Below are 15,365 nucleotides of genomic sequence, written 5' to 3'. Positions count from 1 at the left end.
TGACATTATTGGCTATTTTAGGGTCAGGTTAGGATCCGTTTATTTTGTTGAAAACTTTTTGCTAAAAGTATGGTAGATAAAGGTAAAAATTATATAAAATAGTAAAGTAAGACTCATAATTAGCACCAAAAAGGTTGTTTATCTGATATTATTGGCTATTTTAGGATCTGGTTGGGATTCGCTTATTTTGTCGAAATTTTTTTACTAAAAGTACGGTAGATAAAGGTAAAAATTAGATGAAATAGTACAGTAAGACTTATGATTAGTACCAAAAAGTACAATGAGGTCATGAATAGTAGCAAAAATAAGTTGAATAATAAAATAAGTTGACAAAAACTAAGTTTTCCAAACACAACCTTAATGTGTTAAAATAAAAGATCTAAAAGTTGATATATGAATTTTTTTTTTTTTTTTTTTTGAGAATCATATATGAAAAGATGATGTAAAATTAGATTTTAATTTTTACAAAACTTAGCTTTTATATCTTCCCTTTTTCTTGACTTTTTTTTTTTAATTTTTTTTTAATTTTAGTTTTCTATGTTTTAAGAGGAGAGAGACATCAAATAATAACAAAAATACAAATTTATCCTAATTTTTTCTATACTACTATTTAAGAGGCTTCTTCTATTTGGATTTGATTTTTTTTTTCTTCTAAAATGCCTCTACATCCCTATATTTAAGTAGAGACAAAATTAAATAACAATTTGATAAAAATAGAACCTAATTTTCACTAAAACATTATCTAAAAAATATTGTCACTCACCGATTGATTTTCAAATTTATTTATTCACTTATAAATTAGATTCTCAAAATAAAATTATATATATAAAATAAAAAACATAAATTTTTTTTTTGCTACTACCACCAAAAAAAGAAAAGAAAAATTCCGTTATATGCGAAGTGCGTGTGACGGGTTAATTATAAATAAAAAAATTAACCGCATAAATCAATTAAAAAAAAAAAAAAACATTGCTGTACGGAGAAAGAGGAAGAGAACAGTCTGGTAAAAATACAAACGAACGGCTTGAGAAAGATAAAATCACACACAGATTTTTCGCCGCCATCCGTTCCCTCGCCAGGCTCAGAACACCAAAACCGGAGGCACACACAGGAATTGAGATTGAGGAAGAGAAATCTAAGTGTCATTAACTCCGTCGATTAGGCCATTTACCTGCCATCAAACTTTTGGACATCTCAAAGCCTAGCTTCCGAGGTTTGTGTCGAGAGTTTGGAGTTTGAAGACAGTGATCCAGACAAGGCTGAAGAACAACATCAACGCACAACAAACGACATCATCGTCGATCACAATTTACAAATGGGATTCCAGAAGATTAAGGTGGCCAACCCCATCGTCGAAATGGACGGTAATTATTAATTCACACCGTTCATCATCTCTTACAATCATGTTTTAATTATTATTACATATATAATCATTCAATTTTTACAAAACCCAGAAACAAAAACATGTTGCAAATCATGTTCTAATTGTTCATGTGTGTTGGTTTGATATCAAAATGAACCATGAAAAGCACCACTACATGAATTATGATAACAAGACTACTTTGACTCATTGAGTGTGTAATTTTCATCAGCTTTTTTTTTATATTCAAAACATTGCTTTACTGATGCAGGAGATGAAATGACTCGAATCTTTTGGAAATCAATCAAAGACAAGGTCTTTTTACATTTGCAATTCATAATTCATCTCCTTTTTTTGTTTCCTTGGGTATTGTGTAAATTTTGTATTGATTCTCCACAGCTTATATTTCCCTTTGTGGAGTTGGATATCAAGTACTTTGATCTTGGTCTCACTAATCGTGAGGCCACCAATGATAATGTTACAATTGAAAGTGCTCAAGCCACTCTCAGGTATATATATGTCTTTATCTTTTTTCTCTCATAGTTCATACCTTCTATTTTCTTAACATCATCATCATCATCATTTTTATTTTTTTGAGATCGATAAATTATACACGCACCCAGTGAGTTTTGAAACCATGACCTCGCCCCACCTTTTGTTTCCAGAGGAGGAACTTAAGTTTTATTTGAGTTGGTGCTTAATTAACATTATCAATTATCATCATTTTCTGCAAAATATGCCTCATTGACATTTGGATTAGAATTGGGTTTCCTTTTGAAGAATGCATTGCTATTTAGCATTGTCTCAAAGGAAGAGATTGTGATTGCTTGTCTCTCTTCTTCTTCTTTTTTTTTTTTTTTTTTGTTCGAATAGCTTGCTTTTATAGTTGTTAGAACTTAGAAGTGTTCTCAATTCCTGTGGAGGCTACTTACTTATATGTACAGTCTTTAACAAAATTTTGCTACCCTTTAGTGCCATTTATTTTTGTTGTTTAATTCATCCTATCATTTGGCCTTTCTAGGTACAATGTAGCAATAAAGTGTGCAACTATAACTCCAGGTACTCATTCCTAACCTCAACTGGAATGACCCAAATTTAACAGATGAAATTTTGGCCCACTAACTGCCTTATGTGTAAAATTGGTTTGGTTTTTGATAGATGAAGCTCGTGTCAAGGAGTTCAACTTGAAACAAATGTGGAAGAGTCCAAATGGGACAATTCGGAATATTTTAAATGGTCAATGAACTTCCCTGATGGTTTTTTTTGTGTCCTTTTATTTGCTCCAAATTTTATTTTTATTAAATTAAGGGGGACATTTTGTTTTCCATTTACCACAGGTACTGTTTTCAGAGAGCCTATTATCTGCAAAAACATCCCCCGTCTTGTCCCAGGTTTGTAATTTTTTTCTTTTTCAGTGCCAGTTTCCTTTTCATTATGAAGCCAAGCACCAGGTTGACTTGGTATTCTCTTCAGGTTGGACAAAGCCAATATGCATTGGAAGGCATGCTTTTGGTGATCAGTACAGGGCAACTGATATTGTTATACAAGAATCTGGAAAACTTAAATTGGTATTTGGTAAAATCCTACTTTCAGTCATGAGCTTCTCAATAGTTTTTTTTTTTTTTTTTTTTTTTTTTTTTTTTTTTTTTTTTTTTTTTTTTTCACTTTTTATGGAGACTTGTTAAAGTCTGCACAAAAGCTGAATTCAGCTTAGTTTTTCTGTCCTATATTTCCATCAATGCCTTCATACGTAATAATAATCATCTTATTAAGGGGAATTGGAATATCTGCAGTACCCAATGGACATAATGAGAAGAAAGAGTTTGAGGTTTTCAACTTTACGGGTGCTGGAGGTGTAGCCTTGTCCATGTACAACACTGATGAGGTTCAGATTTCCATTAATGCTTGTTCTTTTCCCCTGCTTCCTTTAATACTTGCACCTACCCTGAAATTGACTTGCCGGAAGAGTTTTTTGATGTTGTTTTTATTTTTCATTTTTTTGCCTTGATAACAGTCTATTCGTGCTTTTGCTGAGGCTTCAATGAATACTGCTTACCAGAAAAAGTGGCCACTTTATCTTAGCACTAAAAATACCATTCTTAAGAAATATGATGGAAGGTATGCTGTTACTTGTTGGACTTTCTTTTCTCTTCTCATTCTGCTCAATTTTTGTTGCAAACTAAATTATCAAAGCCCCTCTTGTACCTTCGTGTGTGAAAGAGAAAGAGACAGAGAGAAATGGGGTGTTACTGTATGATTTTCTGTGATTTTTTTGGGGTCATTTTTTGTCCATGTGACTTGATTATCTGTCTTATGCTCTTACTGATTATGTTTTTCATTTTATTATTACGTGCTTTTCATGAAGATTCAAGGACATATTTCAGGAAGTTTATGAAACTCAATGGAAATCTAAGTTTGAAGCTGCAGGGATATGGTGAGATATCAAACTATCATGCTAATTAGTTTATACAGTTTGAGAAGCTTGTCATCAACTTACAGCTGAATTGATAGGTATGAACACCGTCTCATAGATGATATGGTTGCTTATGCCATGAAAAGTGAAGGAGGTTATGTATGGGCTTGCAAAAACTATGATGGGGATGTGCAGAGTGATTTCTTAGCCCAAGGTTTGCATCAATATGGAAATAATCTGTGATTGACATATCATTCTTTGTAACTTTTGCTACTTTCGTTGTAAGTAAATGGAAAGGTGCTTGCTCTGCGAGTGTCCTAGCCAAGGTATTCAATTATTAATTTAGCTTATGATAAAAAAATTTATCATTGATACAGGATTTGGATCTCTTGGGATGATGACATCAGTGCTGGTATATCTTGCTGTTCTCCTTTTTGTCTTCCCCAATTATTTTTGCATCTCATTCTGGTCCATTTTTCACTTCTAAACCTAATCATATGAAGTTGGAGTGGGATTGCAGGTGTGCCCAGATGGAAAGACTATTGAATCTGAAGCAGCCCATGGGACAGTGACCCGCCACTACCGGGTCCATCAGAAAGGTGGTGAAACCAGCACAAACAGCATAGCATCCATTTTTGCTTGGACTCGAGGTCTTGCACACAGGTATCATATGTATTTATTCTTTTATATGGACGAATTCTTGTACAATTTTTGTTCTTGAAAGTTAAAAATTTTAGGAATGGGATTCTTTTCTTATTAAATCATCAAATAAAAATTGAGTAAATCAATGTTATCAGGGCAAAGTTGGACAGCAATGCCAGACTTTTGGATTTTACTGAGAAATTGGAAGCAGCCTGTGTTGGAACGGTGGAATCAGGAAAGATGACTAAGGATCTTGCACTTCTTATTCATGGGCCCAAGTAATTTCCGTTAAAAGGATATTTCTGTAGAAAGTTCTGCTGTTGTGCTTAATTTTTATGTATAATCAAATCTTTCATGTTTGGTATAGGGTTACTAGGTCTCAGTATCTAAATACCGAAGAGTTCATTGATGCTGTAGCCGAGGAGCTGAGAGCAAGACTGTCTACAAGGGCAAAGTTGTGAAGAAATGCCACCAACTTGGTTTTATGCTTGGAAATAAGGTTGCAGTATGCTTCTACTCATAAGCGGCATCAATCCCCTGATCTCTCACTGAATGTTGGAGGAGAAGACAAAGAGAGACGTTAAAGACAATTTGGGAAATTCTAAAATAAAATGGTAGAATACTGAATGCTCTTTTGTAATATTTTATGGTACTGTTTTTTCTAATTAGCCTGCTATATAGGCCACTGAAACTAATTTACAGAGGTAAATGATATAATCTGAAAGATGTTAATTGCTCCAACGGGTTTGAAGGTAAATGATATATTTCTGTTTTGATGTTGAGTCATTTGTTCCGAGCCTCGTAACTTAGGCTTGTTACCAAGTGGGGCATTAAAGTGGTTGGATCTACATGTGAATTGTCAAGGTAGAATCACGCCCAGGGTCCATGGGTTTAGCGGGCCAAACCCTGCAATCTCAAACAATCGATTATTGAATATTAGATTGCTTTCCTCACAATCAGCATGTTGAGTCATTTGTAATGTATAGATTACTCTCTTTGTCATTGTCTTAAATATCTCTTCCATTCCTTCAACTACAATGAACTTGGAATGGAATCATTGCAATAGTTTCTCACTGCATCTGCTGCCCATAGGGATATGCTCCAGCTTGAATTGTTGCCAAAGGCACAAATAAGTTTTTGCACTATAAAATTATGCCAAAAAAAAAAAAGTTTATGAATCGAATAATAAATAATATCCGATTAGTACGAAAATTAACATACGTGTTAAGAATAAAAAAACATGCAATTCAATGGTTAGATTTGCAAAATCATGTAAAAGTGTGTCCGGGAATTTTATGAATCTATAAAAATGTAAAATAAAAAATAAAAACAAATAACCATAGATTCTGTTTTTTTATGCAAGGTCCAGAGTAATATATATTCAAATCTCAAAGACAAAATCATCAATATTAATTAAGGCCATGGAGGTGATATATGGACATTGTTTCTTCATTGCCTATGGAATATGGCAATAAACACAAACAGCAGCTTGAGAGGCAACAGATAGAGTTCCGAAAATTTGGATCCTAAGCAAATAGTAGACGTTGCTCTTGTGACAATACGAGTAGTTCGTCCTACAACAGCAGTAGTGCTGAATGAAAAACGTGCAAAATATATGATTATGCTTCAAGAGGAAACTAAATTCCACAGAATATCACAAATTATGGCCATCACATATTAAGCAAAAATTGCAGAAATTTTCAAATTTTTCATTGAACAGAATTTACATTGATCCTACAATCAAACCTGGTACTTTTCATCAGAACGTTTGAGGTTACAATGTGGAATAAAGAATAGAATATGAAACATCAAAACAACTTTGAATTCATGATAAAAATGAATTTATGGTGCTCTCCCAAGTCAACAATGTTACATTTCACCAAAAATAGGTCCAACAAAGTTACAAAAGGTTCGAGTATGCATTACAAAAATTTCTAGATGCATAGGAATTTATCCATGCCATCCACTTCCTTAGTCGTATTAACACTTTTATTTCTCATACTAACTAGAACAAATCAATTCCACTCCCAAAGTACCTACTCCAAGGGCTACAAGGCTGGCAAAAGAATCTCTGAAATGGGGTTGGTTATAAATATCAAATTGAGACTATTTTTTTTACAACAGCTGTCCTGATGAGGACAGAATGTTTAAGAATTGTTCCAAAAGGACCATTATTGGCTGCAATTCGTCTGCCATTGCCAATAATCATCCAGGGGACGCATTCTCAATCTCCTGCATGTTCCAGTGACCATATAGGAGGAATTTTGTAGATCGGTAAAGAGAAGCATCCAAATCATATCCGAAAGACTTCATTTTACTTACAAGGTCCAGGACATACTTGTTCCTTTCTTGGGAACGAAGTACATAATTAAGCAGCTGGTTGCAAGTTCGTGGCGTCAACATGAGACCTTTCTCTAAAGTATAAAGGAACACATTTATCGCCAACTCCAGCTTCTCTTCATGGCAGAGACAACGAATCAACTTCGCACAACTTGGGGGAGTGACAACAACCTCACACTCCTCAAGAACAGAAAATATCATCATAGCATCTTTTACTCTTCTTGTCTGACACAACCCAATGAGCACAATGGTATATGGCCCTAAGTCAAAATCTTTCCTTTTAAAATCCATTTCAAGTAAGCCCCGAATAGCCTTTTCAACTTCTCCTTTCTCAAAATGTTCCTCTACAGCTTTTATGGCCTCCTCTTCGCTGCCAGGAAGGTTCCTCAGATACTTTAACCAAAGACTAAATGCTAATGAAACCTTCTTTTTCCTGCATGAATAGGTCATAAGTGATTTATAAACTGCAAAGCTAGGTGTACAGCCATTCCTTTCCATTTGATCAAAGACGCCAAATGCATCCTCTTCTCTATCAAGCCTTTGAAGCCTGTCTATAAGTGTTCCATATGTAACAGAATCTGGAGAGAGCCCTTTTAGCTGCAGGTCCTTGAAGAGCTTGAAAGCACCATTTATGTTCTCAGCCTTGCAAAATCCATTGATCAGAATGTTGTATGTTGTGATGTCAGGTACAACCCCACTGTCAGCAAGCTGCATGAGAAGTTTGTAGGCCTTAAGAATCAATCCCGAATCACACAGTTGCTCCACCATTGTTTGGAGGCTGGCACTATCAAGAACCCGATTGGCACCTTGAGAAAGCCGAAGAAATAAGGAAGGATTTCTCCCTATCTCCATTTTGTAGAATAGAAGATGAGCTTCCTCAAGCTCCCCTGCCTTACAAAGGCCATCAATAAGAGCATTGAAGGTTACGACAGTAGGAACACAACCAAGCTTCTCCATCTCCTCGAATATCTGTTGTGCATCACCAACCAGCCCATTCCTACACAAACCACAAATGAGAATGGTGTAAGTGCAGGCATCAGGGAAGCAACCATTCTTTGAAATCTCAAGTCGGAGAGACTGAGCCTTATCCAAAAGACCCATATCACAAAACCCTTTAATTAAAGCATTGTAACAATAAGTATCCGGAACCAAATCCCTCTCAGCCATCTCATCCAACAACTTCAACGCCTCCTTAACCCTGCCTGCATCTGACAAGCCCCGAATTATAATAGTGTACAAAACAACATCCGGTTCAAGATCTTCCTCCATTATTTTTCTAAACCACGACATTGCTTCATCATATCTCTTGGCTCTAAACAAACCATCAATCAAACTACTATACCCTTTGAGGCCAAGATCATATCCGTCCTTCTCAAAGGTTTCTAAAAGCCCATAAGCCTCATTGATCTTACCTAACTTACAGAACCCATTAAGCAAAGCATTGTAAGTAATAACATCAGGACACTGCCCACGCTCTTTCATCGTATTCAACAGTTTAAGTGCCTCATCAGGCCTCTTCCCCTGACACAACCCGACAAGAATAATAGTATAAGTTATTTCATTTGGCCAAATATCCCTGTGAGTCATTTCATCAAACAACTGGAGTGCATCCTTAGTCTTGCCAGATTTACAAAACCCATCAATCAAAATGCTAAAAGTAGCAACATTGGGATTACAATTTAACTTCAACATCTGATTATAAACAGCTAGACCTAACAAAAACACCTGCTTTTGAACCATAACATGTAAAACAGAATTGTAAGTGAAAACATCCGGCTTACAGTCAAAATCTTTCATGGTAGAAAAGACTTCCACAGCCTTTTCAGCAAAACCCATCTGAGCATAGCCTGAAATCAAGACCCTAAGAGCATCAGAAGGGATTGGAAAGCCAGAGTTTTTGAGGTCTTGAAGAGTGTTCCAGTACAAGTCAAAGGAATGAGGATGGTCGTTAAGGAGCATGTGAAGGACAAGAGAGTCAGAGAAAGTGCTACGGAGGCGTTTGGTTTGGGAAGCCCAGATGAAGAAGCGGAAACCCAGTTGGGGATTTGGGTTTTGTTGAATGACGGAGGCGACTATGTGGCAAGAGAGATGGGGAAGTAAACGTTCTAAGGCGGGTTGGTTAGGAGTGGCTTTGTAGAGGATGGAGAGGACTAGATTGGAAATAGCAGTAGTGGTGGCAGACTCGAACCATGGTGGTTTTTCAGTTCGGAGGAAGAGAGTAGGGAGTTTCGTGGCCATGGCCAAGGAGCTCTCCTCATCTCATTGTTTTATGGGTTTTTGGTTTTGGTTTTAGTTTTGCAACAATGGAGTGAAATACGAATACAAATGTTCCAAACTATAACAGTGGCATAGTACTACCTAGGCTTGGGCCAACTCCAACTGGATCAAGTATAAATACGAATGGAGAGTTGGAGAGGTTTTTCACTTCAAACTTCAAAGAGAACCTTAGATGAAAATGAAATTTCAGACGGTTGCTCTCAACATATATATATATATATATTAATTGTGCCATTTTTTTTATTAAAACTAAATATCTCAATTAAAAATATAAAAAAAAAAATGTTATTTAAGCTCTTAAGTTTTTGGCATTTGGTACGAGGCAATATTTTAAGATTATAGGAAATGTTAAAAAATATCCATGCTTTGTTGCAAACAAGTAAGTTGCTCATGCAATACACATATAAGATTGTAATGTTTTATACAAGATGATTTTGGAGAATGCTATACATATATTATAGCATAATTGTTATAAAACTTTGGTAGTAATGAATTCATCTCAAAAAGCGACCCAAAAAAAAAAAAAAAAAAAATTTACATTGTAGGTTTGTTGACTTGATGGTGGTGGGAGGCTAGCATGACGATGGTGGCTACCCCTTAGATTCCTTTCTTTCTATTTCTTACAAATGCTTTGTTAATATTAGGTCTTTGATTTTGGTAATACTAAAAAAATGTGTTATATTTAACAATCCACAACATTTTCCTGTCTCTCTATCTCTCTCTAAGGCCTTATTTGATTAGTTGTATTAGTTCTTAATTATTATTATTATTTTTTAAAATAAAACGGTGAGTATGTTAAAAGACACAATGAAGAGAGAAAGGTGTGGTGAAATTTCAAGAAATTAATGAGATAATAGTAAAACTAAGTTAATGTGATATTTTGGGTAACAGTAAAAAGAAACTTAATGAAAAAAGGTTTTAAAAAATGCTAAATGCAAAAGCGTCAAATGGCATAACCTCATGCACTCATGCATAAAAGCATGTTGGTCTCAAGCTTTGTATAAAAAGTATAACTAAATTATGTTGGTGCATAAAAGTATGTTGGTCTCAAGCTTTGCATAAAAAGTATAATTAAATTATGTTGGTCTCAAATTGAAACAATAAACTTGGTTTCTATAGGATTCCAATCTTTACTATTTACATCAATAGGAATTGAGTAAGCAAAGAAATTTTGAAGAGAATTCATAGAAATGAATATCTAAATAAACATAGATTTGCTATAATAAGTAAAATAAGTACATATTGTTAGCCACAATATTTTTTTTTCTAATATTAAAAACTATATAAATCAGGAACTAGCAATAATTAAATGAAGGAACATTTACAGTAAAAAGATCACATATGGCATACCCTTGTTGCTCATGGATTTGATTGAATGAACATATCATTGATTTTGCCAATGAAATTCTATTTTAAGCCAAACCATGTCAATACTACAATAAGACTTAAAAAAAAAACAAAATTAGTATGCATCTAACTAAAAGTTTTTGTAGTCCTCTCTAGTTGCTACCATATGGTATACCCAAATTATATTTGCATCATAGATTATATCCCAAATAGTTTTGGTTAAAATCCTATAAATTGTTTAGATTTTCAAAAGGGGCAAATGCTATAAGAATTTATGACTACAGTATCTCAATTGTTTGTTAATATCTGAACTTATGATCATCTATATACTTATGATGGACCTACTACTTTCATGCATTTGCTTATAAAAAAAAATAAAATAAAAACACCTGCAATTCAAAGGCATCGCAAATAGTTTGGTCCAACTTGCTATGAATTTCTTAATTAATTGTAGGAGCATATCAAAAGTCATTGCAACAAATTGGTTTTCATTCCTAGTAACATAGCATCACTGAAAACTCAAAATTTAGTATGAATATAGTTAAATGCAATATGACTATTAGTGACTATGTCATATCGCATACCATTTGACATTTTTTGGAACACATCAAGAGAAGTACTTGATATCTTAGAAGACAATCTTTCCAAAGTGTAGCTCATTGGTAAGTTTGAATACTATCTTCAATTTGGGGAATCCTAATATACCACTCAAAATGAGAGAGAGAGAGAGAGAGAGAGAGAGAGAGAGAGTTGAGGTTAGATTGTACATTTCCTCTTTTCTTTTTATTTATTTTATTTTTAAGAGTGATTGTATTTTTTTCCTTAACTATACATCTCCATTAGATTACGCAAGAGGGCTGAATTAAGATTTGAAAAATGAGTAAGAATGTTGGTTTTGTCAAATGGGATCACTGAATCTTGACTGCAAACCATTGTTTTTAAAGAAGTTGAAGAGTGTGTGTAGTCTGAAAAGAAGTTTGTACAAAGGAAGAGAGCTTCTAAGTGAGTCAGGATTTTGGCTTTTAAGTTTCATCTACACGTGGGGAAGGAGAAATCAAGTTTGTAAGTGGGTTAGAGTCTTGGCTTTCATCTACACATGGGAAATGATAATGCTTGGGTCATGATATGTAAGAGAATAAGTGGGCTTGGGCTTTTCATAAGGTTTGGTCTAATTTGATCTAATTTTTAATAGTAGCCCACCTTTTAGATAATAGTAAAAAAAGAAAATGGTCATTTATGTAACAATAAAAAAAATTAAAAAAAAAAACTTAAAGAAAAAAGGTAAAAAAAGACTAAATGAAATATTAAAGTACCACATGGTAGGACCTCATGCACTCTCGCATGGAATATGGGGAATGGAAGACATCATGGAAATAAATGCTGAAAGTAAGGCGGTATAACTTTAAAATAAAACACTTAAGATTTTAACAAAATATAGCTTTGATTATAGATTAAAACAAAAACACTTACAGGATAATAGCAATTACAATGCTTGAAAGGGATAGTAGTCATAGGGTTGGAAGTATGAAAGGAAAGATGGAAAAAGAGATATCTCTGTACGAAAGGGACATCCCCCCTTTATATAGGCAAAATAAAACACTATTTAAGCAGTGAATGGTATTCTCCTCATGTGCTTTTTGGATGGAATTTATTCTCCGTGGGGAGCAGGTTGAGTAGGAACCATCTCTGCAATAGGGAATCAAAGCAACTTTAACTTTAGCAGGGAATCTGAAGCTTTGGTGTAGTTTTAGCAGGAGCATTATTTTGGTAGTTTTGGCTACTTGTGCCGACAGTGCTAATTTTCCCCTAAATCTAGTGTGGAAGCTTCATCATGGCCAAATAACTCCGAATTGTAGGGGTAATACAGAATGTGGATAAGGATAGCAGGGAGTCCTGTGATATACTTGGGTTCCACTCTACCCCATTGCTTGGAAAATACCTTGGTTTCCCAATTAGACACACGGGCTCTTCTTCTCAAGATTTCAATTACATTCTTGATAGGGTGAAGAACAAACTAGCGCAGTGCAGACATTTGTTGAGCCAATTCCAACAGGTGTAGGTCAGACATTGTTTTTGGCAAGCGAATCGTTGTGCCGACGTTATGGCTAGATTGGGCTCTGTTCAACTCTTAGATTATTTTGTTTTTCATAGTCTGCCTGTGGACGTTTTGGAAGCCTTTGAGGCTGATTTGAATGGCATTTATTTTGACAGGAGCTATCTTGATCGTGCTGTAGTCCCTTAGTTTTGTTTAATGAATCATCCTTTTTACCAAAAAAGAAAAGAAAAGTAACAAGTGACAACTCTAGGAATATTTTTCAGTGTGGTCATTAAGAAACTTAAATTATATAAAATTTAATAAAAATAGAACTTCATATGTTGACCATTAAAAAAAATAAAAAAATACACATGCACACAAAGACATAAAGTCTTACAATTTTTTTTTTTGAATTTTCTTATTTTGAAATCTTTGCATGAAAGTATTATTATCGATACTACAAATTACATCTTTTTCAAAATTTTAGTTCCACAAAAATTTTCTTAGGCTTTTTCTTTTTGTTTGTAAGGACCTAATATATTATTAAAGAGATCAAAGTTTAAAGAAAAGTTTGACTACAAACAAAGCTGTAGCCTAAGGCTACAACTCTCACTAAACAAATTAACATAGTTACATATTTTAAAATTTTAAATGTTAAATTATATGTTTTTTATGTTCTCAAAACACATGTCAAATTTCATACAGTTATTTACTATTTAATTTATAGACTTATTTTTTATATATAATTTTAGACAACAAAAATTCGAAATTTATAAATTTGAGTGATAATATAGCTTTTGATATTTGATCTTTTTAAAATTTTGCAAGTATGGAAGATTTAAGAAGATAATATAATCTAATAGTGGATTTATCGAAATTCACATAAAAAAAATATATCAAGCGGAGTTGTAGTCTTAGTCTACAACTAAGTTTGTTGCTAAATTTTGTCCAAAGTATAATTATGTTGAGCCTAAAAAAATTTAGGGTGGTCCCAAATATTTTTTTAGGATAAAAAATCATAAAATTTTTAAAATTTACATATAATAATTATTTTTTTTCCAAGGTAGGTGTTCTTGTGACCACCCTGAACTCTGTGAAGCCGCCAGTGAAAGTAACCAAATTTTACACTGGCCTTGAACCATTGCAACCCTCTCCTCTTTCCTCCAGGGTTGAACTGGCTGAGAATTCGAACTATATTGAGATAATTTGACTTATACACACCACTGATCATTTTATATTTTTTATTCCATTGCTAAACAATTTCCGGATTTTTGTATAGGTAGAAATCACTAAATAGAAATTATTGACCAAGCCCATGAGGCTCGCCAAGCTTAGGTTGCTCAACAAAGAAACAGCGAGGAGTAAAAGAAACTCGAGAGGATAAAAAGTTACAAACATATTTCTTGTGTCATGTACGTTAGACCTTTCACATTACAAATATCAATCCTCTAACTAATAACACACAAATATATATATATATATATATATATATATATATATATATAATCCACATCCACAAACAGAAATTAAGATTATTCAAATTTCAAATATACATATATTATGATATAAGGGAGATATTGGTATTACACTATTACACCACTACTACTACAGTACAGTACATAAAAAGCTTAATATAAATTATAGGTGAGGTTCTCATTCGCAGGTGTCCCAGTAACACCAAGGTCCTGCTTGTTTTCATCTTTACCAGCACCAAATACAGGGCCACCTTTTCCAGCAGCATCTTGGAACTTGTCCTGAAACTTATCTATTTGAATCATACCCTGATCCTCTCCTGAACGTATCTCAATCTTGGTTTTGTTCTCTCCCCCAGATATTGACTCGTATGTTGTTGCAGTCTTTGACTCCGGTGGCTGTGGCCCTGACATCAGTTCTAATTTCTCTACTCGACCACTGTAATAATATATGCCAATATATCTTAATTTGCCTAAATTTGTCTATATATGCCACAAGTTCAATTTACTAGTATATATATATAACCTCATCACCCTAGCTTATATATGAATTGTTTAGGCTGTACATAATATATTCATTCATCACGTATACTTTGGTAGCCGGTACTGCATATATTCGTGTCTACTGTCTGGTATAATAGTAGGCCACGTTAATCATTAAAGTTTGTCAGCGTGGCATTGCATTGCATGCCATGACCAACGTGGTGGTGTGTGCTGTATTTGCACTTTGCATATTGCAACGTGTATATAATATATGCATACTGACATGGAACCGCACCGCCACCGTTTGACATTGAGACTGTGACCCCACGCTCAATTAATTAAGACGACCTCTAAATTAAACAGGTCATGAACATCTTCAATCGATCCCTAGGCTCCTAGCTAGCTTATACTACCTTTTCTAAACAAGTAATTAGAGTATATATATATATATATATACACACACAACAACAACAACAACAACAACAACATAATAATTTAATATAATTTGATCTCTCTTTTCAAGCATTATTTTAATTAATATGACAAGAACAGAATAACAATTTAAAACCCAATAGAGATGCAAGTGTAACAACTGCTTTAAGGTGTGCTTGTGGTGACTAGGTAGACAATCGAGGGTCATTCTCATAACTACATAATATGCATACACATATACTCCTAGTGTTGAATATCTTAAAGGTACCCAGCCAAAACAAATAGATGTAATAACTGCTTTAAGGTGCTTGTGGTGGCTAGGTATTCGAGGGTAATCCTCGTAAGGGTAATACATGTTGCAAATAAAATAAAATAAAAATTATTGACGTAAGGGTATTACTTCTTGCAAATACACCCAAAAATTATTGAAACCATGGTTTAAAGTCATGATTTTCAACATGAAAAATGTGACTTTAAGTCACGATTTCAATTGTTTTTTGAGTTATATAAAACTGTAAATATGTTGTTATATAATAAGGATAAATTTCAATAACATACCATGGG

At 34.0% G+C, this 15,365-nt stretch overlaps 3 protein-coding genes across 3 annotated transcripts; 1 reads left to right on the top strand and 2 right to left on the bottom strand.

Annotated features, from left to right (window-relative positions):
* Positions 1 to 961: 961 nt before the first annotated feature.
* On the top strand, positions 962 to 5,156 carry LOC126720274 (isocitrate dehydrogenase [NADP]-like). Its single transcript, XM_050422592.1, has 15 exons — positions 962 to 1,364; positions 1,632 to 1,675; positions 1,760 to 1,869; positions 2,382 to 2,419; positions 2,519 to 2,596; positions 2,698 to 2,751; positions 2,834 to 2,935; positions 3,154 to 3,245; positions 3,375 to 3,478; positions 3,726 to 3,794; positions 3,872 to 3,987; positions 4,151 to 4,185; positions 4,294 to 4,436; positions 4,571 to 4,693; positions 4,783 to 5,156. The coding sequence occupies exons 1-15, from the start codon at positions 1,316 to 1,318 to the stop codon at positions 4,874 to 4,876; spliced, it is 1,251 nt and encodes a 416-aa protein (XP_050278549.1). The 5' UTR covers positions 962 to 1,315; the 3' UTR covers positions 4,877 to 5,156.
* Positions 5,157 to 6,248: 1,092 nt separating this feature from the next.
* On the bottom strand, positions 6,249 to 9,207 carry LOC126720273 (pentatricopeptide repeat-containing protein At1g79540). The gene has a single exon (XM_050422590.1). It carries the CDS (start codon positions 8,991 to 8,993, stop codon positions 6,621 to 6,623), a length of 2,373 nt encoding a protein of 790 aa, XP_050278547.1. The 5' UTR covers positions 8,994 to 9,207; the 3' UTR covers positions 6,249 to 6,620.
* A 4,794-nt stretch (positions 9,208 to 14,001) lies between these two features.
* Positions 14,002 to 14,348, bottom strand: LOC126724332 (uncharacterized). Its single transcript, XM_050428919.1, has one exon. The coding sequence runs from the start codon at positions 14,298 to 14,300 to the stop codon at positions 14,043 to 14,045; it is 258 nt and encodes an 85-aa protein (XP_050284876.1). The 5' UTR covers positions 14,301 to 14,348; the 3' UTR covers positions 14,002 to 14,042.
* Positions 14,349 to 15,365: the final 1,017 nt, after the last annotated feature.

The sequence above is a fragment of the Quercus robur genome, chromosome 4 (assembly GCF_932294415.1).
Source record: "Quercus robur chromosome 4, dhQueRobu3.1, whole genome shotgun sequence".
In the NCBI taxonomy this organism is placed as follows: Eukaryota; Viridiplantae; Streptophyta; class Magnoliopsida; order Fagales; family Fagaceae; genus Quercus; species Quercus robur.
This window is presented reverse-complemented; position numbering and strand designations above follow the sequence as displayed.

Excerpts from the sequence above, each read along its gene's own strand:
- LOC126720274 (XM_050422592.1), top strand. The coding sequence starts at position 1,316 with ATGGGATTCCAGAAGATTAAGGTGGCCAACCCCATCGTCGAAATGGAC. Across the intron at positions 2,597-2,697 it reads AATTCGGAATATTTTAAATG|GTACTGTTTTCAGAGAGCCT; the intron begins GTCAATGAACTT and ends CATTTACCACAG. Across the intron at positions 2,936-3,153 it reads AAAACTTAAATTGGTATTTG|TACCCAATGGACATAATGAG; the intron begins GTAAAATCCTAC and ends GAATATCTGCAG.
- LOC126720273 (XM_050422590.1), bottom strand. The coding sequence starts at position 8,993 with ATGGCCACGAAACTCCCTACTCTCTTCCTCCGAACTGAAAAACCACCA.
- LOC126724332 (XM_050428919.1), bottom strand. The coding sequence starts at position 14,300 with ATGTCAGGGCCACAGCCACCGGAGTCAAAGACTGCAACAACATACGAG.